Source organism: Sciurus vulgaris (genome assembly GCF_902686455.1).
Source record: "Sciurus vulgaris genome assembly, chromosome: 7".
Lineage (NCBI taxonomy): Eukaryota > Metazoa > Chordata > Mammalia > Rodentia > Sciuridae > Sciurus > Sciurus vulgaris.
In genome coordinates this window covers 35,862,972-35,888,841 of record NC_136467.1, presented here as the reverse complement: position 1 = coordinate 35,888,841, position 25,870 = coordinate 35,862,972, and the positions used below count along the sequence as shown (strand labels likewise).

Genomic DNA, 25,870 nt, shown 5'->3' with positions numbered 1-25,870 from the left:
ACTCATATACAAAATAGAAATCAACCCTAAAACTTTAAAAATCCATTTTTAAACACAATTATTTAAAGAAAGCCTCTCAGACTTAGAAGGCAAAGTCCAAAGATTTCTAGACCAGTCCAACAGCAACCATACTGGAATCAGTGACTCCTACAACTCAGTGTACTCATTTGAATATACCTATATTTTAAGGAATTGTGTGTCTTTCACTTTCCACTGCTTATTCACTGGGCTGTCCTGCCAACAGGCACCTTTATGTGAATAAGAAAAAGATGTTCCCCACTCTTCCTGCATGGTGGAAACTGTGTCAAGAGCTTGGCTGGCAAGCAGAGGAGAGGCAGGAAATCAGCCACGCTCTGTCCCGGGCTCATTTCAGCAACAATCTACACAGACTTACACCACAGCCCTGCTAGGCAATATCTGAATATAACCAGTCCTAGAACTGGCCTCTGCCACAAAAACCAAACCTACCCTAACACTGCCTTCTGAGTCATTCATTTGACAATCAGTGGAATAGAAGATTTGTTTCTGACTTTAGGAAAGGGAAAAAACTCTGGAAGTTCTCCTGTAGGCGAGGCAGTGCATAGCGACACCCTACCCACTCCAACCCCCTGACCCCCTGTCATGCTCAAGACATGAGCAAAATTAGCCCAAAATTCAGTTAGCCCAAAATTCCTACCTGAAAAAGTATACTATACCAACCATATTATACCAGAATGGTAACGCAACCCTGAAAAGTTGAAGTCACCTTCATTCCAAGTGCACAGGAGAACTGCTGCCAGGAACTTATAGTTCAAAGAGTTTTTATAAGTTTCAGGAAAAAATTCTCAAGATTGACCAAATGATGGTTTTGTTTACTTTACATGAAATTTCTTGACACGAAATATAACTTTAAATAGGAAAGGTGCAGGGAATAAAAAGGCAAGGGTCCCACTCTACCTACGTAAAACCATTTTTATGGTAATGGCAAAACTTAAAGTAAATATTCTCTCAAAATTATATATTGAAATTCCCTTTTTCTTTTATAAAAGTATATAATTAAACCTTTTACAACTACTCTATAAACTTGGCCGTTAAGGAAAATAACTCAGGGTGGAACAATTCATACTGATTATAAGAGCCTCTGATAACACTTATAATAAGTGGCGTTAAAACATACGAATATTAGAACAAATCATGTAAAAATGATATAAACCAGAAAAAACTCAAGCCCTTAGAGAAGTAACTAGAATTGAGTTGGTCTACCTCTAGGCTAAAAAATATTTTAAATCACCATTAATGACTTATTTCAAACTCTACCCTTTGGCACTGTAACGACTAACATCCTTAGGCAATAGTGAGATATATTAGCCTCAGGATTTTCATTTTAAATATTTATTATTTACCTTATTAACACCCACTCATTAAATAAAATTTGGAAAATGCAGAAAAACAGGAAACAAACAAAAAAAAAAAAAACCATGTTTTCATTAATCAATGAAACTTAATCATCTGTTTTAGTAGAAGAAATGTTATAGGGAAACCTAAAACACAAAACCTAGTAATATTAACAACGACCAACCTAATAAATTCATAAAGAATTAAAGACTTTCCCTCCCCTTCAGTCCTTAAAAGTCTTTTCATTTTAGACTTCTAGTAATATTTCCAAGGTAAACATCACATTGTTGTCCTGTAAATAATGAAAAATTACTGTGCTGCCTAAGGGATATTTAATGTAAATTAACCCAGCTGACCTTCAGCGTGTCTCTGTTTGCATCAGGCAGGAGGATCACAAGGAGGTTCAAAGCCTGCAGTTGTTGCTTCTTGGTTGGAAGATCTGCAGATAGATTAGGTAGATCTGAGCTCTTTTCTTTATTGAATATTTTTCTTCACTTTCTCTTTTCAAGAAAGAAAGTTATTTGGCATAAACAATACGGTAAAATATAAGACACAACGACTGAGCAGCAAGCCTGGTAGAAAGAGTTTGTGGGAGATCAGTGGAGCATCTGCCAAGAGCTTCCTCTCCCTCAGAATGCTCATTTCCAACTGTGATCATATGACGAGTGTCCTTATGTTTGCAGACACACAACAGTGCTTTGGAAATAATTTTAACTTCTGTGTGATAATTATTCCCCAGTGGAAAAAAAAAACAGAACATTGGACCGTCTATGATATGGTATCAGGGTGCATCTTGTAATGGTGAGCAAACAAATGCATGGGAAGTGTCCACTAATTTCAACAGGAAGAAGTAAAACAGGGTCTGAAACACAGTTGGTGTTTAATATGTGTTTGTGCAATGAATTAGAAAACCAAGCAACAATTGAAGAGTATAAGAGCTACATTATTAACATCGATACTATGGTCTTCAGTAGTCTTCACCCCACTCAAGAAATACTCATGTGCATTTAGAACCATGCTAAAGTATATCAGCAATAAATGTCCTTTAATCCATATTCAGGAGATGTATACAAAACACCACAACTTAACCATTAAAAATATTTTAAACATAAGATGGTTTCTTCTGTTGAAAGGTAAAATCTATTAAAAAATACTTCTAAACATATTTCATGTTTCCCTTACAAATTTTGAAGAAATGTTACGATACAAAATGACTCATGAATTCATCTCAATATTGTATGCTTTAAGAATAACCTGGAAAAGTCATGATTGACACTGTAGCTCACCATAATTATTAACAGTGCCCCTCTTTCACTCAAAGTGTCCCAGTTTGGAAGCTAAAGATATGGTTGCTTAAACATGGTGACAGCGTTCTTTCTTTTTTGATGGACTCTCAGAGTAAAAGGGATAATTATGCCAGTACATAAACCTTATAAGATCTCTGTGTTCCCTGAAAAAGGAATCAAGAACCATTACAGACATTAACTTGGAGCTTGACCAAGACCACAAAATTGCAACATACAATAAGTCAGTGGCCTTCCACCATTGAGGCAGCAAAATGCTGTCTTCCTGACAACGATTTCCAAATTTAATTTTTCAGGAAAAGGCTCACAGACTCTACCACATCTCCTTGAGTTTTTATGACAACTGTTAATCCACAGCTTCTCCAAGTACGGTGTTGCTTTTAACACTTGGCAAGAAAAAAGTATCAGAGATCTTCTGCAACTCCTATTAGAGAAGTACCAAGTTTCTGGATTTTAACTCTAAATTGTATTTTTTAAATGTCAAGCAGTTAACCTGCACCTGAAGAGAACATTCTGTGACTTATTTATACAGACATGTATATTTGTAAAAGAAAAGGGAAACAACGCAAGGTACTTGAGCATCTACAGTCATCCATGAGTCAAAATGTATCTAACCAGGTACACCTGGTTAGCTGCCTGGCCCTGCCAAATGCCATTAAAACAACATAAGGACTGCTTGGAAGAGGAACGGCACTCACTCTGCACAGCCTGAAAGGCTCTGAGATACTCCACACTGAGCAGTGGCTGGGGCAGCTCTCGGATGAACAGCTTCAGGAGGCTGGCTGCGTCGTGCTGTTTGACACTTTCCCAATTAAAAGTCCCTTCATAAAACTTTGCTTCTAGTTCTTGGCAAAGATTCTGAAAGGCACAAGGGGGGGGGGGGGGGGTGGCTATCAGTGAGTGCATTTGTCCCCTGCTGAGAGTGTGATATGTTTTCTGGTTTACAAGAATTCCATTCTGAAAAGACATATGGAAGTACCAAAAGTCAATACTCCCGTTATTCTGAAAAATACTGCCCCACCCCGCCCCTGGTTTTGCTTTACTGAGAAGAAATTGTACCTAAGGCCGAGATGTTTTTTTAAAATGTACTCAAACTTTCAGTAGTAATGGTTGAATACAAAGATGAGTTCAACGTTAAAATAGTCCTTCCGTGGGGGAGGGCAGGCTTCACCTAGATACAATTTTTTGTGATATTAAAACAAGTCATCAAAAAAAAAAAAGAATTTTAAATTATTTAGAAGTATATTATATAACAAAATACATAATCTCTGGGCCTAAAGCAGAAGATCACCTCTGATTAGTCACCGCTGGGGAAATGGAAAACCAAAGCCCATAGCAAATGAGGCATGAAAATACATCAGTATACCTGTCTTCAAGTGCAGCTATTCTGTGGCCAGCTCAAGGAAGTGCTCCGAGTCCATGCAGAATTGGAAATACCTACTCATTTACCTCACGGACTCTGAGATTTGCCAGCCCAAGTGATTACTAATAAATCAATTTAGTTTAATGATCGCTACTTTCTGTGTGCTTTTATTTATTTATTTTTTTAAACACCATGGCAGAGATCCTATCATGTCAGAAATCTTTGCAAAGTTTATTACTTCTTTCCATTAGTTGAAACCAGCCTCCTGCAAGATGGTGGTTGTTTTCTTGGTAAGGTGGTGACTTTATCACATTTTCCCTTCCCAACACAACCCCATTCTCTACCCTAATTATTTTTAGAATTGGTGAAAAGCATGGAAGTAAACCTAGAAATCAGTGGGGGCAGAGGGAGAGAAGGAAAAAAAGAAAAAGGGAAGAGGAGGAGGAAGGGAGGGAAAGCAGAGGGAAAACCAGTAGGGCAGAGGAGAAAAGAGAAAAGCAAAAAAATTATTTGTGATGGACCAGCTGCTACATAATCTGGTGTATGACAAGAGGCTGGGTTAACCCAGCTGAATCCACTTAATTGGCTGCCATAGAAATTACATTTATTTGTCCTTCTGCCAACCCTCCCATCACAGAGTAAAATCCTCACACATTCACCCTTCTGTACTAGAGTCAACCTGTCTTGGATCCTGTGGGGTTGGCATCATGCTGTGCTCAAGAGGGCTCAAAGGCTTTGAACTGTCAACTGAGAAGCACTACTTGTGCTGACATAAGTAATATGAAGTCACCCCGTCACCTGTTTCCATTCCTTTATAAGAGAACCCATTTCTCAACAGAGCTGATCCCAGAATCACACACAATGCCCATGATTGACTGGTGAACTCGCCATAGATGTTAGAAGATGCAGGAAGACATCAGCAAGTTATCAAACTTACAAACAGGCCAAAGCACTTCCAGGGACCTCTCTCACCAGACCTCAAACCCAGGGGACACCAGCTGAAATTTGTCAGCAGGGTGTATCACGTTACTGGAATCCTATTAAAATGAGATCACTGTGTGGGAAGAGCCAAGTTGGCTGAATCTTGTGTCTTGGAATAAAGAAACTTATCACTGGTGATGCAAACTGTAGAATACATGAATAGTAATTCCAATCCTGGTAGTACCATAGCCCAGCAGTGACAGGCAAGGGCAATGTGCACACCATCGAGCATCATCTCATCCTGATGGGCTCTGAAACTTTCAAACAGAATAACAAGTCTTAAGGAAATGAACGAAGAAGATCTCTTCCCTTGATCTTATTTTTCCTTTAGTTTTAAATTCAGGCAGACAATGTCTAGCATGTGAACAGTTTCTTTGTGCTCTCTCAGTTTAAAGCCAAAGCTGAATTTGAAAGACAGGGAGACAGTAAACGACTGCTAACCAAACATTTCTACAAGATGAATTTTCTAGATGGAGCTGTAGTTCCAAAGGAACTCCCTTTAAAAATGCATGTCTGGTGGGAGACCTATGTAGTACACGCTGCCCGTAGGGGCGTTCCATATTTGTCATGCCAGCTCTGGAAGTTTTATCCCCCAGAGCAGAAATTGGAGCACAGGGTTGGAAGCAGGAGGATGCACAGGACTCCTGGGAGAAAAGAAAAGGTGAGGGCAAAGGGGAACCCAAACTGGGAAGTCTGGGAATCCCCTCACCTCTTTTACCAGCCAGACTTGCGTCAGCCTGGCCACAGTAAAACAAGGACCTGTGACAATCAGGAGAATGGTTGGGACACTAGTTCCACCTGCTTGCCAAGATCAAGTGTATGGGGACTATTGTTAAGGCCCTACTCTGCTGGGAGTCTTAGGTCCCTGCCTCTGTAAAACTAAAAACTCAATTGCTATTACTCATCCTGGCTAAACCTGTCACCACAACCCCCTATTAATATTTTGGGTCATCATGTTCTTTTTATCCTAGTGTTATTATAAGAAATAACAACTAAAAAAGGAGAAGGGATTGTAGAAAACCTAAATATAAACTGAGTGTGTTAGGATATTTTATCGTTTTATTCACTTTGTTAACAATAAGGGGTGGGGAGGATAAGTCCAGTTTAAAATGTGAAAGTATAATTAAACAATAAAATTGTACATCAGCAGAGCCAAAAGGTTACATCACCTTGATTCTAATGGCAGCTCCAGGTATTCGTAAGAGGCCTTCCGTTTCCAAACCTCCCTCTTCGATTCGAGAAATCAGCTGCGTATAAACAGAAAAACGTGCTGATTTTGATATCTGTAACAGGTACAATTTAACATCTGTTTCATATATAAGTAAATGAAAGCTGATTGCAATGACATATACACTGGATTTTATGAGGTTTTGAATGCTAATGTACCACCACCCTTCAAAACAATAAGTCCAAGAACTTTAGTTATAATTTTAAAGAAGTTGGCTCTGTTTCTACTTTGCAACAGAAGTGTAAAATTTCACACAACAGCTGTGGTTCTCCAAACAAACAGAGAAGGAAGATATTCTTTGTTTAAAAGCAACTAAGAACATCCATTTCTTATGTTTTTCCAGCAACATATTCTGCAATCAAATTCTAAGAAATTCTAGTATTTGCACAATGACATCACACTTTTAGTTTGTTCCATGAAAGATTTATTTATAATACGAAGAAAAAAATCTGTTTGCTAATATTCATTTTTAAGCCTTTCATGATAAACTTAAATGTAATTAAATAGGACTTCTAAATCAAACCTATGGCCAATGACTATACATAGCTCTCTGGAATCCAAAAATAAAATCTTTTTGTTTTAGTACTAGGGATTGAAGCCAGGTCCTCCCACATGCTAGGTAAGTGCCCCACCCCTGAGTTACATCCCTGGTCCTTTTTAAGACAGGGTCTCACTAACTTGCCCATGCTGGTCTCAAACTTGCAATCTGCTGTCTCAGACTCCAAGTAGCTGGGACTTTAAAGGCAAGCACCTCTGCTCCCAGCCTTCGCTTTTCCAACTATAGAGCAAAAACTCACAAAAATAAGGCTAATGGGGGAAGTTATGGTAACAAACTGTTGAAAGCTACAAAAAAGGTAAGCGTGGTCAGTTTCCTAATAAGGTGATCTTCCACTTGGAAAACTGGAACCTGCCTTTCCTGGGCCGCACACAAAGAGTTGATGGAGGTATTCTGTTCTTTCTAAGGAAATCAATTTCCGTGTCCTCAGTTTAAATACAAGGCATTTATTAGCATCATATAGGTTTTCCTTCCTACAACCTACCCACTTTCCCCCAATAGCCTTCTCTTCCTTCATCAGACAGACCTAGTCTCCCTCATGCGCAATCTCAGTATAACATTCTCAGCATATCCTAAGGCATAAAATCTCCCAGAATACAAAATAATCTGTTCTTCAGGGAAGACTCCTTTAATCATTAACCAAGGCGCCATAAACCACAGAGCCTTCACTGTTTTTCTCTTGTATATAAAAAGTGCCTGTTAGGAACCAAACTAGCTGTCATAAAGAAGTGCCTTTGACCTTTGTCTAGATGGTCTGAAATTAGATCTACTGGAGTATGTGAACACTGGGAGGAGGCAATGTGTCCTTAATGACTTTACCTCTTCTATCCTTGGATTAGGTTATGGCCAAAGGATGCTCTGATTTTGAGGGAGTTGGGTTAAGAATTAAGCAAAGAATAGTTGCAAAATTCTAAGGATTTATTGACACATCTTTGACCAAATGGAGTAGTATATGATTTTTTTAAATTTTAACCAGATGATTTTCCAAGACCACATTTTTCAGTGGATAGAAACTCCAAAAAAAATTTATTCAATAAAGTATTTAAAACCAGATTTATAAATATTCAATGTACAATGTCCATTTTATTTCACCTTATAAAGTGCTCAAAATGTTTTCATATCCTATTAAAAAAACAAAATCATGTTAGATGCTGAGTAAATTAGTTTAATAGTATATGCTTTCTTACTTTCATTAAATACATAAGAAAACTGATTGTGACTTCTAAATAACTAAATGAGAACATGTGAATTTTTTATATTCTAGTCCTTTTTATTATTCTCTAAAGCTGAATACCAGCATCTGATAGAGTTATATATGTGTGTATATATATATATAATGTGAAAGAATGTCATGTTTTTTCATATTTTTTGCTTTGAAAATAATAATTTTCACCACCAAATAGTACATTATTAAAATGTAAGAAATACTTTTTTGCTTACCTTTTAATATTCGAGACTTAAAATAGAGATATAAAATTATTATATTGATCTATATCATGAATATGCTGTTTTTAATAATTTATCTGTTTCTATAATGTATCAGTAATTCACAGCATTTCTCAAAATATACATTATAGACTTATGTTAACTGAAAAATGAAAATGAACTCAGTTTTTTGGCACAAAGTATTCCTAATGTGACCTATTAGTTTGACAATAAGAACACAGGATCTACTAATTAAATTATGAAGTGGACTTTTTCATAAATTAAAATCCATAACATTTTTCTTTTTCCAACCCCCTCTGAGAGGATGGTTTAAACAATGTGCCTCTGAGCAAAAAATAAATAAATACCAGATAATGACTCATTGGTAGTAGATCAGCTCTGTTAGTGGTCTTTTCAGGTATATTTTCCCAAAAATTAAAGTATAATCATCTGAGGACTGGCAATGAATCTCTTTGTAGATCAGTGGTTTCTATTTCTTTCCTTTGACAAAACAGAGGGAAGATCCAACTGGGTTGTCAGTTGATGAATCCAAAGATACTTCTCACGACAGACCACTGTGGTTCATTGCTTATGATACAGAGGAAGCACGAGCAGATGAGTGTTCCCCACAAGGAAACTCTTCACACATCCCTTTGTTCATGTGAACACAAAGCTTGGAGCTATACCAATACTTCCTAGCTAGTTGTCAGAGTCCAGAGAATGTTGAGGAGAAAATAATTAAAAATAACTAAATAAACTTAACAACAACCACAACAAAACCATGTCAAGAGCAATGACAACGGGAGATTTGTCTCAAGGGATTGGACACCATGCTCCTGGTAAGAAAGACTTGTTGAACCTTATGAAAAACTAAGCTCACTGAACTTCCCTGGTGTGATGATGTATTTGTGTATCAACTGGCTACAGTGTCCATTTATTCAGTCAAACACCAGTGGAGATGTTGCAGTGACAGAATTTTTTTGAATACTATTAACATTTAAATCATAGTCTGAGTAAAGCAAATAACCCTCCAGAAGGTGAAGGGCCTCACCCAATCAGTCAAAGGCCTAAAAGCAAAACCTGAGATATTCCAAAAAAGCAGTCCTTCCTCAAGATTGCAGCATCAACTTTCACCTCAGTGTCCAGCCTGCTTGCTCTACATATATGAGGCTTGCTAGCGCCCATAACTGGGTGAGCAAATTCTTCAAAGTAAATCACTCCATATCTTTCTGCATATATTCCGTGGGTTCTATTTCTCTGCAGAACCTTGGCTAACATACCAAAAAGCATGGTGCCAAGAATCTTGTTTTGTGAAGCCATTTGTGCCTAACAACTCACTTCTTTTCTTGAGAGTAAAGGGACTTGTAAGTAACCTATATTTATTAGCCTCTTTCTGTTAATCACAGGAAGTGTTGACAACTATTCAGACAGATACAGGTTCTGCAGGCAGGGCTGTCAGAGGCTAATGAGTTGGATAAACTGCAGAATGAAGTTCATCAGAAATACTCACACTTGGATGTATGGCAGACAAGAGGAATAAAGGCAACAACAGCTCATGGGTAAGACAGGGAAATGACTGATTTGGCATAGAGGAACAATAAGTGCCAAGAAGATTAAGTCTTAGTTTGATTGAGTTTCTTGCCCTAGTCAACTATGAAGCAAATTCTACTGTCCCCAGAAATTTCAGAAACGATAATATGCCTAGACTGTTACAAAGTATCCATAACTTGGGTAGTCCACAGCTGACCTGACCTGACTTCCTCAGTGTGTACTCCCTGGCTCTTATCAAATGTAATCTGTGCTTCGGAACAAGGATGGCTCAGAGGTTGGGCTGAAATTTTTTATTGCTATAGATAATCCCCTTATGAATAATTGAGTGTTGACTACACAAGTGATTTGATAGTTTAGCAATCATTTTCTAATTCTACTTTATGGTTTCTTTGCCTACTTTGGACGTAGGCACTGGTAAATTAAATTGGACAGCCTCACTGTAAATAGGAAAGCTTGGGAAATACATACAGGCATGAAATATTCATGAGGATTCAATTCCTAGAAATTTATAAGCAGTTTTTGCTCCTATGTATTAGAGAATTGAAATCTCAATTATACAAAGCCAGCTAATATAAGACAGGACAATGATGCCAGGTGATCACAGTTACAGTAATAGCACAGAAAGCATCACTATGAAATAAAAATCATGAGCCCTTGAAACAAATTTGCTTCCTGCATAAAAAAATCAAAGTACCACAAAGAAAAACAATATCAATTGAAACTATATTATAATAGTATGAATACAAAAAACTACTATTAGCTCAAGTATGTCCTCTACAGTAACCAGTTAAGGCCTACTTACTTTCTGAAAGACCAAGGGTATTCGAGTTCCCGGCACTTTTCTCTGATCTTGTTCTAACAATGTGGTCAATGGAACACCAAAAAGACCAGAATCTGCAACAAGAAAACAAAATGTCTTCATTTCCATTAATCAACAAATTGTTAATACAAAAAATGTTAAGGCATGATTTCTGAGACCGTCATTCAATCAGATAACTATACTTACTAGGAGTACTTACTAGGAAAATGACAACCTTTGGCCATTAGGTATAAATAGGCCAATAGGAAAACTGGCCAGGCTTTATGGAGAAATGTAGCAGGGAACGACAACTGGACAAATTACGTTAGTCAGCTTGTTGTCACTGTGACAAATACCTGAGACAAACAACTTAAAGAAGGAAAGATTTATTTTGGCTCACAGTTTCAAAACTTCATGACCATGGGGTCAGCTAGCATCGTAGCTATGGGCCTGTACATGGCAGAGCATCATGGCACAAGGGCAAGTTGGAATGCAGCTCTCACCTTATGATGGCCAGAAAACAAAGAGTGGGATAGGGGACAAGATATAGTCCCCAAGGGCAGACCCCCAAAGCATACCTCACTCCCTTCAACTATGTCCCACCTCCTAAATTTCTATCACCCCTCACTAGGCCTTTGAATGATGAATCCATCAATGGATTAATCCATAAAGTCAGAGACCTTATGATCTATTTATTGCCCCAAAGCTCAGCTGTGAACATTGTAGCATTGGGAAACAAGTCTTGAGTTAACACATAAACCCTTAGGGGATATTCCAGATCCAAACCATAACACTATGATTGCAAATAATCACTGAAATAATTAGAAAAGGGAGAACTGCTACAAAAGAAAAACAGACTACTGTGAGAACATATAAATATTCAGTTCACTTAAGTTCAATTAAATTAAAAGTTATGGCTCAAAACCAAGTATTACTCATCTCTTCAATTCTAAAATGACATTTGACATTCTACAATACAGCTAAGTATAAATACATACTTTTTTGAGAAATCCACCAACTTTATGATCCCATTCTAAAAGTGTTTCCATTTAGAAAACACAGTAGACACCTTGGTATTCTTAAATTTAAATCTGTAGGGTTTTTAAATACATGTACACATATATGTGTATACACACACACACACACACACACACACACACATATATATACACACACATATATTTGGTAATAGTTCCAGAAGAAATTATAGGTAATATCATTTATAATTTTTCTAAATTACTATCATATACCTTGAGCATAGTTCCTACCCAAAACCTCCTTCTCATCCCCATCACCACGTGGAGAATTACCAGAGGTGGTAGCATTTCTTTTATGACACACATCATCAGAGGAAATAAAAATCATCTGTGAAAATGGAGAAAGGAATGACCTTGTAGTCTGAGGACAGACACTGGACACTAAGATGCCATTCATGAGAATACTAGTAACACAAGAAGTAGCTTTTTAGTTTGGGGAATTAAGAAAAAAATGTAACTGAAGAATGCCAAGTATCTAGTATGTAATGTAAACAGCTTAGACAAGAGATATTTTTTTAGCTGGGTGTGGTAGCATATGAAACTTAAGAGGCTGAGGCAGGAAAAATCATAGGTTTGAGGCCAGCTGCAGCACTTAAATAAAGAGGGCTGGGGATACTGCTCATGGTTTAGTGCCCCTGGGTTTAAAAAAAAAAAAAAAAAAAAAAAAAAATTTTAACTGGAATTTCTACTCTTCCACTTTAACTGTGATAGCTTTAATAAGAACACTGTTTCTCTGCTAGAATGGCATTCTTAAAACACATACACAAAAAGTCACGAGAACTTGGTTATGGTTATTTAAATTATATTTCTATCTTTTCATTGGAAGTTTTATGATGAGCTTCTAGAAAAGATGTGAAGTCTTCTTTCTTCACAAGGGACTCAAGTAAAAACAGAAGCACATTTTAACTGAAATTCACCATTCCAGGCCTCAAGCTAGAATATTCCAAGGAATTGAACACAGAATGAGGTCCACCATGGGTCCACCATGACAGGGGACCTAAGGGAAAGGACACTTCAGTCCTACAGAGAAACAGCCTCTAACGTTTAAACCAGGTGACTACTTGCCTTAGCTAATGTTACCATAGCAACTCAATGGTCCTCATTCATGGTGTCTCTTTAGGAGGCACCTTTCAGGTTAAACAAGAGGACAAAGAGTCCTGCACAGTAAAGCTCTGCAGTAGAGAATTATCTGGATTTCCAGACTAATAAAACTGCAAAGGAACAAAAACCGGAGAGGGGTTCATTCTTTATCATGCTACAAATAATAAATTCTATTTCCGTAATAGGTAAAGCAAGCTGCTTACAATAGAAAAACTACACATATATAGGATTAGTATAATCTAGTGGTACCGTATGTTACAATGGCATTTTCTTAATAGGATAAGAAATATTTTTTGCAAAATAGTGAGAAGTCACACGTGAGTGAACAAAGGGACAAAATACTAACTACCCAAATATTTTCTAACCAGTGAATAAGCAAAAGTCATCATTTAAAACCAACCAGCTCAAAGTTATTTTTCCAAGATGTGAATTTGGGGGAAAAAATATGTATACCAAATGTGTCTTTTTAAATAAACAGCTTTCAAAGGAGAGAGCATAAAGCTATGATTCTTTGATTTGGTTTCCTTCTGTGGGAATAATTTGCCTTTATTTTAATATGCCTTTATTTTCTATAGTTGAGGACACAGTATATTTTAATCAAGTTACCCAATTTTTGAAGGCAGTGTTTTAGAATCTGAACTCCAGGTGAATTTGTACTTGCTTTGGTACCTACCCCCAAGAATACTGCTAAAACGCCAAGTCCGTTTTTGCAGCTTTAGAAGTCAATCTAACTATTTTTCATTTTAAGATTACCTTTCATTTTGATCTTTGCAGCTTTTTGTTGTTTCAGTTCGACACCCAATACATCATAGAGAGCAGTCAGCTCAATTAGGGCTAAATGGCAAACTTTCTTCATGTCCTGGGGTGCAAGGTCACCAATCCTTGTGGTGCCCGTTTTATCTTTTGGCAATCTGAAATTCTGAAATAAATACCATTAATATAGGGAAAGTTTACAGTGTCTAATCTCTTTGATAATGCAGGAAGAAAAAAATTTTTAACTCTATAAAGAAGATACATTCAGATTAAGTGACATGGAAATCCGTGATAGAATTTTCCCAGTGAGAATGCAGAGTGGTCCTATCTGAAAGCCGTGGTAGTTCCAGAACCTGACAGTGAACCATATCACTGGAGGGCTCATATCAATACTGCAGGAAAAAAGAGTAAACCCAGAAGAGAAAATGACTACCAGTCAGTGGGTCTTCAAGAACCAAAGATTAGCCAGGCATGGTGGTAATATGCCTGTAATCCCAATAACTCAGGAGACTGAGGCAGGAGATGGAATGACTCAAAATAAAAAGAGCTGGTGGTAAAACACCCGAGTTCAATCCCCAGTATCACCCAAAACAAAATAAAATCAGAAGTTGGGGATGAACAATGAGGGGGTGGGGAAGGGAGTTAGATGACATGACAACAATAAATAGGAAGAGGAAGAAGAGCAGCCAGGACTGTACCCTCCACAAGGTCAGGTTGGCACAGGCCACAGGGCATGGGATGGCAGCTGGCATGAACTTGAAAGACTGCCAGTCATCCAGCTGCTTATCAGCTGTGCTTTTCCACAACTACTTAATTTTTCTTTCTGCAAAATGGGAGGAGAAGGAAGAGAAAAAGAAGAGAGAGAGAGAGGCCACCTAATTTAGAGTGCTGCTGTGAGGTTTAAACATTACCACTTTCCAATGGTTTTTACGTGGTTGCCATTATTAGTCATTGTTCCTTTCACAGCTGAATATACCAAAATGTAGAGATGCTATCCAGGACCACAAGCAAGTCTGTGATATTAGCTGTTTTATGCATCTCCCAAATATCTTCTAGTACTCTTAACATTTTTTTGCCAGATTATTTTTTTATTTATTTTAAAATTTTTTACAGACTACATTTTGATTCATTGTACACAAATGGGGTATATCATTTCGTTTTCATGGTTGTATACACAATGTAGATTCATACCATTCATGTAATCATACATGGGGTAATGATATCTGTCTCATTCCACCATTTTTCATACCCTCCTCCCTCTCATTTCCTTCTACATAATCCAAAGTTCCTCCATTCCAGAAAGTCTTTGCCGCAAGCACTTCAGATAGAGCATTTATCTCCAAAGTTTATAAAGAACTTACAAAACTTTACACCAAAAATACAAAAAACCCAATCAATAAATGGGCCAAGGAACTGAACAGACACTTTGCAGAAGAAGACATACAGGTGATTTATAAATGTATGAAAAAGTGTTCAACATCTCTAGTAATTAGAGAAACGCAAATTAAAACAACACTAAGATTTCATCTTACTCCAATTAGAATGGCTATTATAAAGAACACAAACAATAATAGATATTGGCATGGATGTGGGGAAAAAGGTACACTCATACATTGCCGGTGGAGTTGCAAATTGGTGCACTCTGGAAAGCAGTGTGGAAAATCCTCAGAGAACTTGGAATGGACCCACCTTTTGATCCAGTTATCCCACTCCTTTGGTATATACCCAAAGAACTTAAAATCGGCATACTACAGTAACGCAGCCACATCAATGTTCATAGCTGCTCAGTTTACTCTTAATATTAAACTCATTAAATATAAGAAAACAAACCACAAGAGGAAAAGATAAATTTCTTTAGCATATTTAATACAAACTGCAGTCTGCTGTGTTTGCCAACTTAACCAACGATCATTCTCTAGCAGTCTGATAAAAAAAACTTGTCACCAGATGACATGGGTGAGGTTTACCCTTGCCTTCTTCATTTAATTGTCGAGAATGTTCAGCTGATTCCCTTTTACCCCCTTTGCTTTGCTGATTTTTGTCATTAACACCTCATAGCCTAAACATTAATATAAGAGGGGTGTGAAAGCACAGTCTCTTCAAGGTCCCCAATACTCTTGCAAGAGGTTTAGAGGTCAAACTTGTTAATTCAAAAATTGTTAATATTAATAATTAATACTAAGACATTCTTTTGCCTTTTCTGCTCTCATTCTCTCCTGAGCATGCAGAGAAGTTTTCCCATGGTAAATGATCTGGATCATTGCAACAGATTAATCCAGAAGGAGCTGTGAGAATACAGCTGACCTACTAAGGCCAGATATTAGAGAGTGCCAAAATTAAAACCATGCCACACTTCTCAAATTTTAGTTCTACAAAACATGGCTATTTTCCTTTTTTAAAAGGGCTTTTATGTTGATGGTAGCAGTTACTTTAAACAGACCGTGTGTGGTGCGAGGGATTAAACCCAGGGCTGCTTTATCACTGAACTATATCCCAGACCTTTTATTTTTTGAGACAGGATCTTGCTAAAGTTGCCAAGACTGGTCTTGAACTTGATCTCAGCCTCCTGAGTCACTGGGATTCCAGGTGTGTGCATGCTACCATTCCCAGCTGGATTATTATTATTTTATTTTTATTATTATTATTATGCCAATAATAAAATAATAATAAAAATAATAATTTTTATTATTATTATTATTAGGCCTCAAGCATGCTAAACCCATAATTTACCACTGAGTTACACCCCTAGCTCCTCAATATTAATATTAATTTCTGATATGAGCATCCATAGGTATAACCCACATAAACAAAAGCTCTTTGAGGGCCTCAAGTTTTAACAGTATAATGGAGTTGAGACCACAATATTTGAGGGTTCCATTGTCCCATAAAATCCATAGCTAATTCCTTTCAAGCAAACTCACGTCTGAGTGCCTTTTTTTAAATCCACTAAAAGAGAAAAGATCTCTCTCTCTCAGCTTTGGGCCATCTATTTTTGTCCTATGAAAATATTAAACAATATAGGAATGGACCTCATGGAAGATGGAGCCTGACTGAATTTCCAGCGTTGATGTGGACGGCCTGCCTGGTGCAGAGCACAGGGCGTGAGGATGTGCAGCGGGGCTGCAGGTGGCAAACCAGTCTCCATCGCTTACTAGCTATGTGACCTTAGGCAAACACCACCACCTTCTGCACCTCAGCCTCTTAGCCTGTGAGATGGAATAGCACCAGGTCCCACCTTATAAAGCTGTGGTGAGGCCCTAATGGCACATAGCAAGCTCTCAAAAAGGGTTAAGAATTACTCCTGTATTTCTTCAAAGAACTTTTAAAATAATGTCCACATTTCATGGTTTTCCATTTCTGCTAAGTATTATAGCAAGTTAAGAAAAAAATGAGAAGGATAATATTCATATTTACTTCTTATCTTCTGCCAAAGTTTCAAAAGGGTAAGAATGACTATGGCAATATTGTAGGTATGGAAAATGAGGCTTAGTAGAAAGGGTTAAATGTGGCCACATGGCCAGTGACAAAATACAGACGCAAATTCAGATCTCAATCCCAAATTCAGTAACCATACTCTTCTACTCCAATCCCTCCCCTCCCCCAACAATCCACCTGGCAGACAGAGGACAGAAAGCAGCAGGCAGAAGGAAATCTAGGTTGATAGGTATTGACGTAGGACTGGGAGCCCCCAAGGACAGGAGCTACATCTTAATCACCTCTGTAACCCTGTTGTGTCATATGCCTGGCACATTTCAGGAGCTCAAAAACCAGTCTATAGGATGGCGACACCCTCGCTACAGAGAGAAGCATGTACTCAAACACCCCACCAATGTTCTTGATATTCTGATTTTGTGATTTTGACTAAGCTTTCCTTTTTAAATCACACAAAACTTGTCACATTTTTCTCATGCATGGCCCTATATTTATGCTAATGACTTTGTTTTCTGATGGGCTGAGCCAACCATATTTACCATCCATTTACACATACTTAAAAAGTCCTAAATGTTTCATTAAAATCAGTTGTTTTTGGTCTAATAAGCCAAACACAGGTAATTATTATTACCTGAAGCACTACCCAAGGTAAATGTTTAGAGAAACCTGAAATATTATTAGTTCAAACATTTGATTTACCTAGCAATATATGTCATGAGCTTATTTATTTATTTAAACACTGTACTTAATGAAGGAGTTAGTTCTTTACCCCAATGTTTAATTCATGGCAGCTGCTTTAAATATTTATGAAGTTTCCTGTCGTTTTTGTTTAGTTAATAGACTGGATGGCTCAGTTCCTTGGTTAAGAGAAGACCGTGGAATTTTGGCAAGAGAAAAGTTCTTTACCTTTTGAAAAATGCGCTTAAAGCAAAAAATGAAATAAAGTTTTTCAAAATATATAAGGTCACTGGTTCCCCATGTTTGATACATTTGTTACGGAGCGCTCCCTGACTATACCCCTCCTTTGTAGGCCTTGCCGTACAAGGTAGCCCACGGGCATTTCATCGGTAATGATGAACTTGATTTTTCTGCCCATCACTCCAGCTTCAGCTTGGAAAGGAAAGCAAGAGAAAAGCGTTCAAAGCTTAGTCACCAAAGTCAAGCCTTAGCATGCCATGTAACCTAACTGGTTTACTAATGTGGAAAATAGGGACAATACCTACCTCACAAAGATCTTTTGATAAAGGAACAAAATAAGTGCAGAGCATAATTTCTGAGATATACTGCATTGTAGCTAAATTTTCAAACTGAAGCATCTAAAAGGTTATAAAACCAGATGTTCAAATTAAGAGCAAAAACCTGAATCTACGGAGAGATCATAAAGAATTAAAACAAAGCCTGCTCAGTACTTTAAGAAACAGGAAGCGCATATGAAATGCAGTCAACAGGATAGCATATTACATAAAGCCTATTGCTTATTTACAGAGTCAGGGAAGCACAGAGTGGAAATGGAACTTAAGGTTTGTTTCTGCTTAGATACCTGCTTCTGAGGGGTGGTTATAAACATTCACTTCATCAGCCACATTAAGGACTTGTAGAAGCTTTACAATACGCCCATGCCTTCTGCAAGGCATGCATAATTTTAAAATATGGTTGAGAAATGAATAGATGCATGTATGTAAAACAGACATTATTACCTCACGTACATATGACTGATCCTACAATATGTACAATAAGAAAAAATGAGAAATTACACTCCATTTATGTATGATCTATCAAAATGTATAAACGCATTCTACTGTCATGTACAACAAATTAGAATTTTAAAAAATTTAGAAAACAGACAAATTAGTCATCATTAAACACATACTAATGACAGCTTATCAGCTGATTTCAAGTGATTTATGTAATGTAAGGTCACAGTCAGGAAAGACTTAACAAGAAGCATAAGTATAGAGGTAGGGTCTAAGGTTTCCTTAACAAATATAGAACAACAGAGAAATAGAAAAAGAAATGTCATTCTTAAACCTGGGGCATGACATGAACAAAATCAATACGGTAAGTGAACACAAATTAGTTTGTGCAACAGAATAAAATGGCAGAGGAAGTCTTGTTTTGAGACAAGTGGAGATTATATTTTATTCCATTGTTGTAGTCAACAATGTCTCCATTCTGTTTAGCTAGATTATGTTAACCTTTGATTTCAAGCCTTTCCATATTTTGTGATGAAGACTCTCACCCTGAAACTTTAACGAAGGATGATCTGGGAGCATGGAACTTTATTTCAGATCAACTTTTGCAAACACCTTTACTTTCCCCACTAGAATTAAAAATAGATTCTTCAAAATATGAGAAAGCCTAGAAAAAACCAGACGTCCATCATTAGGGGACTGATTGAATAAATTGCAATACGGCCTCACAGCAGAGTAGGGTGTCCATAAAAAGGAATGCGAGCCAGGCGTGGTGGTGCGCTCCTATAATTCCAGTGGCTTAGAAGGCTGAGGCAGGAGGATCACAAGTTTGAGGTCAGCTTCAGCAACTTAGTGAGCCCTTGTCTCAAAATAAAATAATAAAAAAGGGCTGGGGATGTGGCTCCGGGTTCCATCCCTGGTAACTGCCCCCCCCAAAAAAGGAATGAGAAATATTTCTCTACACTGCTATGATACAATCTTCTAGATATACATCAGATAAATAAATAAAATCGAGGTGGAGAAAATGTGTTCTCAGATAAGTGTGTTTAACTAAGAACAGAAGAATGAACCATATTTAAAAAAAAAAAGGGGGGGGATGCTTCATCTAAGAATAGGGACTGAACAGAGTGGCAGCTAAAGAATAAAAGCTAGACTTTTAATACACATTTTTATATTTGACTTTTGGACCATTGCAAATATTTTACACAATTATAAGACAAAATTACATTTCAAAAAAAAAAAAAAAGCAATCTCTAAAAACTGAAAATAAAATCAAGTAAATGAAACCCAAACAAGTATGCAGTCGGGTATTTAACCACACAGAGAATAACTATCCTAAAGCATAATAATTTTACTGTATGAAATCCCTTTTGGAACATGTTCAACACAGAAAAACTGAGGAAAAGCAAGGTTAAGCCATCTCCTTGTGTTCTTAATGATGGCAAATCGCAATTAGCAATCGCTATTCTTTGCACTAATGTAGAATATTATTTGCATTAATGTAGAATAAAGCAAATGAGTCTTTGTGACATCCTAAATATGTCACCTGCCATTTCCCAAGAACCACAATTGTGAACATGGAAGAAAGATATAGATGTTCTCCTGTCCTCTTAAAAGCCATGAAAATGAGGACCAACCCAGAGACTGAACACACCTTGTGTCCTGCTCATAGGCAGGAAAATGTGTTTCTACTAAATGAAACCAGGGGTTCTCACCAAAACAATTTTAGGCCTGCAGTAGAAAAATATACCAGATAAACCTGTGAAACGTTGTCTAGCATCACATCAAATATGTATGAATCCATGTGTTAAGATGCTATTCTTCTAAAACCCACACAAACAGTAATTGATTGCTGGTAAAAAAAAAATGCCAAGGAATCAAAAAGTTTTCAAAACGAGTAAATACATGGAGAAAGTAACCATTTCAAGGAAGTGTTTCTTAAAGAAAATATCCAAAGTAATAAATGAAAGAAAGAAGAAAATACTTAGAACATCAGCATTTTCTAACCAGGAATAAACTGTATTGATTGGCAGCAGCTGTTATTTTCACCAAAACAAGACAACCAGACACTGCAAGTCTCCTGATAGAGAACAGGTAACCACCTATCAGAAGGAGTCTCGACAGAGAAGTTGAACCTCAGACTGATACATCTGAAGTCGATTTATTAAAAACAGAAGATGTTGAATTGTATCATAAGGGAAAGGATTAGTCACAGTTGTATTTCTCTACAACTTAATACCAAGGTTTCTTCAACAAATCCATTTCGAGGGAAGGGGACAGACAGGAGGATGGATGGAAGGACAGACAGGGAGAAAGAGGAAGAATGAAAGAAGGCAGAGAATGGTGAGGAAGAAAGGGAGAGAGGGAGGGAGGGAAAACAGGAGGAAGAAGGCAGAGGCGGGGACAGAGGGATTCGAGGAATAGAGGGACAGAGGAACAAAGAGGAATATGGACAAGGAAGAGAGGGCCCTCAAACTACAAAATGATCCAATTTCAAATTGTATCACAAATTTCACGAACATTGTCTAGAGATTTGAAATTGATAATTGTCAGTGTTTTTAAGGTATAATAATGGCAACATGAACATGAAAAGTTTAAAATGTTTAAACTTTTTAGCAACACAAATATTTACTGATAATACAATTCAGATGTGGTTTACCAAATAACACAGAAGAGAGAACTAGATAGCAATAGGGCTAAATCAGGTCTGACCCTGCACTAATGATTGTTGGATGTTGAATGTTTAATTGCATGTATAAAATGTGAATGGCTAGTTTGTGTGTGTGTGTGTGTGTGTGTGTACACACACAAAATGTATATAGATGTATACGTGTGTATATGTATTCGGTAGCAATAAGAACACTCCAGAGGACTTGGATTCTAAATGTAATTTACCACTAAAAGGAACCAGAGCTTCATGAAGACATGACTGTTTTCAAGTCTAAGGGGAGACAATTACAAGGTGAGCCTGGAACATCTTGTCCAGAAAGTTGAGAAAACTTAAAATGAGGACAATGTTAAAATGACTTAGAAACCAGACCGGAGGAGCTCCCCCTGGACAAATCTGGGTAAATTTGAACATCAAGGAAAATAATGATTTACGAAAAAAATCCATAGTGATATTCAAAAATAATAAAAATATAAGGAAACCAATGATGACAGAAGATGACCAGCCCATAAATATAGAAGGAATAATAGAAAATCATCATTGTTTTAACAATAGCTTAATTATTGTTTCAGGCAAGGGTAATGGGTTATTACTGTCAAATAGAACAGTCACACAATCTCAAGGACCACCAAGTTGTATTGACTGCCCACAAGAAAAGTTCGTTACAATAAGATCTAGTGAATATCCCCTTATGCAAGTTAGTGATCAAATGTCTGTCCCAACAGGACTGACACCATGCCCCTCCTCTGATAAGATCAGAGGTTGAAACATCGCCCACAGTCCACTAGCCAGAAATGTGAAACCTGAATCCAGTCAGCAGGAAACAGTCAGACAAAACCAGAAAGCTGCTCTGGACTCCTCAAAAATATTAAAAGGAAAAGAAGGGGAGATAGCTCAATTCAAGGAAACCAGAAAGAAAACTACCAACAAAATGAATGTCCCTTGTTCAAATCCAAACCGGTCTAGTGAAGGGAGGAGCCAATCTTGTACCAACTGGAGAAATATTAATGACTCTCTATTCAATATAGCTATCTTTTTAGTGGTCAGTTTCTTAAGTATGGCAGCTGTTTTGCATGCCCTTGATGATCTCAAGGCATACACAGAGAGGAAAGGCTATATTAAGTGCTACTCTACTTCACGTACAACCAGAGAAACAACAGTTGTAACCCATTTGTGTACAATGAATCAAAAAAAAAAAAAAAAAAGTGCTGAATGAATCTATGAAGGTCAGGGTGCTTGCTGTATCAGGTTTTCAACTTGACCCTGGGTTCTAGGTTTTCATAATAAGAATCTGATAAAAAATGATTCTATTAGTACCATCTGGACACATGCTACATACGGGTAATGAGGCATCGTTGCTTTCGCTCTTCTGTGTTTTATCCTCTTTCTGGTTGACTGCTTGCTCAGCAAATGACACTTCCAGGTTGATGTCTGTTTCAGAGGCAGGTGTGTCCTCAGGCAGTGGAAGCATCAGCTCCTTATCACCAAGGAGGCTAGAAGCCTGGTCTGGGGAGAAAAGACCCAATCACATGCTTGCTTTATTTTTTCAAAAACTTCTAGTGCATTGACTATATAAAAACCTTTGAGAACAGTACTACTTTCTCAAGATAATAATTAACTTATTTTCATGGTAAAAAGCATACTCAAGAAATCCTATCCATGGGGCCAAAGGGGACAGAAGATAGGGATAACTGGAAACCCATAGTCCAATTGTGGAATATTGGAGATCACAGTTTTTAGATGGGGTCCATATAAAAAACATGGTTGGGAAATATCAAACTCTTGATGGAAAATCTTACAAAATTTCATAGTGGCAATGTTATTTTATTCAACACTGGGGAATTAAAATCAAAAGAAAAAAGGAGAGGTCAGAAGTGTTGTAATCTCTCTCAGAATTAGCATTTAATTTCCTCACACTGCAACAGATTCCTGGAATAAACCCTGTTCCACGCCCTGCTTTTCCTTTCTGGAATGTTACCTACCTGTCATAGTAGAAATTCCAAAATAAGAGCTAATGCCAAAAACTCACCACTGTGGCAGGCAGTTACCTGGAGGTAACTGGTACAGGAACCAACAGGTTTTGCACCTGATTTTATCAAAGAGCATAAAAAGTTCCTACAACTATCAACCCTAGCTAAGTAAGTTTAATCTCTTATATCAACATTTCAAGGATTTAATTGTAGCACATTGAATTTTGCTTTGGGTTTTTAATTTTTTGTTTGCTGTTAATCCTCCTGGAAAGAATTCACATTCAAAACATCTTTGATGAAAACACAGCTCTAGTTTTTGGACATGGCAGTAGAGTATATTTTGACATATCATCATACATGGAGTATGACTGATTCTAATTAGATACCATTCTGTGGTTGCACATGATGTGGAGTTTCACTGGTCCTGTATTCGTACATGAACATAGGAAAGCTGTGTCTGAATCATTTTACTGTCTTTCCTATCCCCATCTCCCCCGCTTCCCTTCATTCCTTTTTGTCTAAACCAATGAACTTCTATTTTTCCCTCCTGCTGAAAACAGAAGCTTAAAGCTTTGAAGACAAGACTTCCACATTTGACCATTTGGTACATTTTTGGTTTTAACACACCTCACATTAGAAAAACCCTGGCACCCATGAGGAATTGTTGACATTGCTTTGAAGAGGTTTGATTCATGGTAAGAAGCCCTGAATTAAAAAATAACTTACATAGTTCATTTGTATGCTTACATGCTCATATAGTGATAGCACAAAGTGATGGAAGGTAAATTTTGAAATATAGATAAATGCATACCATATATATATTGATATTGAAAGTCTGCTGTTAATATTGCACTTATAGTCATTTAAAAAAACCTGTTTTAATCAAAATAAAATTAAGGAATAAATATAAATCTATAAGTCTTATTCACTCCCATTAAATAAGCAGGGTGGGTTTCATGGGTATGTGACCTGTGCAGTCATGAGGGGCTCCCATCTCAGAGGGGTCCCACCCATGGCTTAACACTCCTTTGTCGCCATCTTGAAATCTGATTAAGAGGCCTATGTTTTCAGTTTGCATTGGCCCAACCAGCCTGGAGGTATCTCGCAGTTAAGAAAATAAGCATTTACCTATGTTGATTCCAAAAGTAATAAATTTAAAACTACTTGATATTATTGTTGTCATTTGCTACCATCTTTGTTTTTCCAACAGCCTGCCTGCCATAACTTTTTTAAAATTAAAATATTTGTAAGTTTTTATTGTTTTTAAAAACAGTAACAAATGCCAAAGCCCAATTCTACTTTCCCATTGGTTTATACAGCTTTATGTTTTCCTGTGAATATGTATATTGATTTTCTAGGAAACCATTAAGAGGAAAAAAACCATTTCTAAGAGGGGAAAAAAAAAAAAAAGATTAGCCATTTTCTTAAAATAGAAGCTACCTTTCAGCAGCTGAATGTTTGTGGTCAGTGTTTTAAAAATTACCCTGCCACCTGACACAAAGCGACTAGGCTAAACTCAAAAGGAGATAATTCTAATTAAATTAGAATGCATTTAAAATATATGCATCTCCTCCAGAAACAAGGCAAATATAAAGTGTATAAAAGACTCAGTTTAAATAGTAAATTGAGTTAAGGGAGACATTCGGGAAAATAATTATGGGGACAAGAACGTCACCATAACATCAATAATTATGGGGACATTTTTATAGGAAATAGATGGTTAACTGCATAAGAAAAGTGATAAATCTATTCTCAAAAGACAAAATCTTTTTTTTTTTGCGGTACTGGGGATCGAACTCAGGGCCTTGTGCTTGCGAGGCAAGCAAGCGCTCTACCAGCTGAGCTATTTCCCCACCCCTCAAAAGACAAAATCTAAAAGAGGATGTTGAAGTAAACCTTTTGGTTCTTTGAAATCCTCAAATGTAAAAAGTATAAGTTCTTTAATCTATTTTCCCTTGGTTTTGAAAAGGATAATAGCAGTAGGTTACAAATATTCTACAAATCTCCTAAAAGTTTTCTACTGTTCAAAAATATTCAGAAATATCTTACTTTAAAAAGACACTTCTTCCAAAGAAATTCTAAAAAGAAAAAAGTATATGTTAAAAAGATACTTCTTCCAAAGAAATTCTAGAAAGAAGAAAGATAACAATATGAATTTTTTTAAATATTATTTGGAAATTACTTATATTTCCAAGCAATCACTGCGCCTTTATGGAGTTGTATGTTTGATGAAAAGTTTAGGTGAATACTTAGTGGTGGATTGATTTGAAATGTGACAACCCTTGCCATCTTCCTATCTTATACCTTTTTAATTGGGAATGAGTATCATGGATAGAACATATCTGAAAACTCAAGGGTAGGGAAAACATTTAAAATAGACAATGTCACCCATGCCCACGGATCTTGAAAACAGCTCTACTTTGGAATCCTGATCATCACCATTTCTATGCATGTCTTTCTGAACCTTCCACCGTTTGCACAGTACCCCTGGCTCCCTGGCTAGTGCCCAGAACAGGTGTGGCAGTCACTGCTTGGTGCCATGGATGGAGATGCACAGAGTCTGCTGCTCTTACTGGATGCTTAATGCCCACTGCTTAGCATTCCAGCAAAAGCACATGTCAATCAGGCAGCATGACT

General features: G+C 37.1%; 1 protein-coding gene across 3 annotated transcripts in view; it reads right to left on the bottom strand.

Annotated features, from left to right (window-relative positions):
- The window catches only part of ARHGAP18 (Rho GTPase activating protein 18), a 122,309-nt gene that overhangs the window by 21,721 nt on the left and 74,718 nt on the right, over positions 1–25,870 (bottom strand). For all 3 annotated transcript variants that reach the window (XM_079148194.1, XM_079148192.1, XM_079148193.1), the window contains exons 5-10: positions 22,603–22,769; positions 13,473–13,638; positions 10,585–10,676; positions 6,192–6,269; positions 3,377–3,536; positions 1,731–1,813 (exon numbers count right to left, since the gene is read on the bottom strand). In XM_079148194.1, coding sequence (XP_079004320.1) covers positions 1,731–1,813; positions 3,377–3,536; positions 6,192–6,269; positions 10,585–10,676; positions 13,473–13,638; positions 22,603–22,769 — 746 coding nt within the window. The remainder of the gene's footprint in view (positions 1–1,730; positions 1,814–3,376; positions 3,537–6,191; positions 6,270–10,584; positions 10,677–13,472; positions 13,639–22,602; positions 22,770–25,870) is intronic.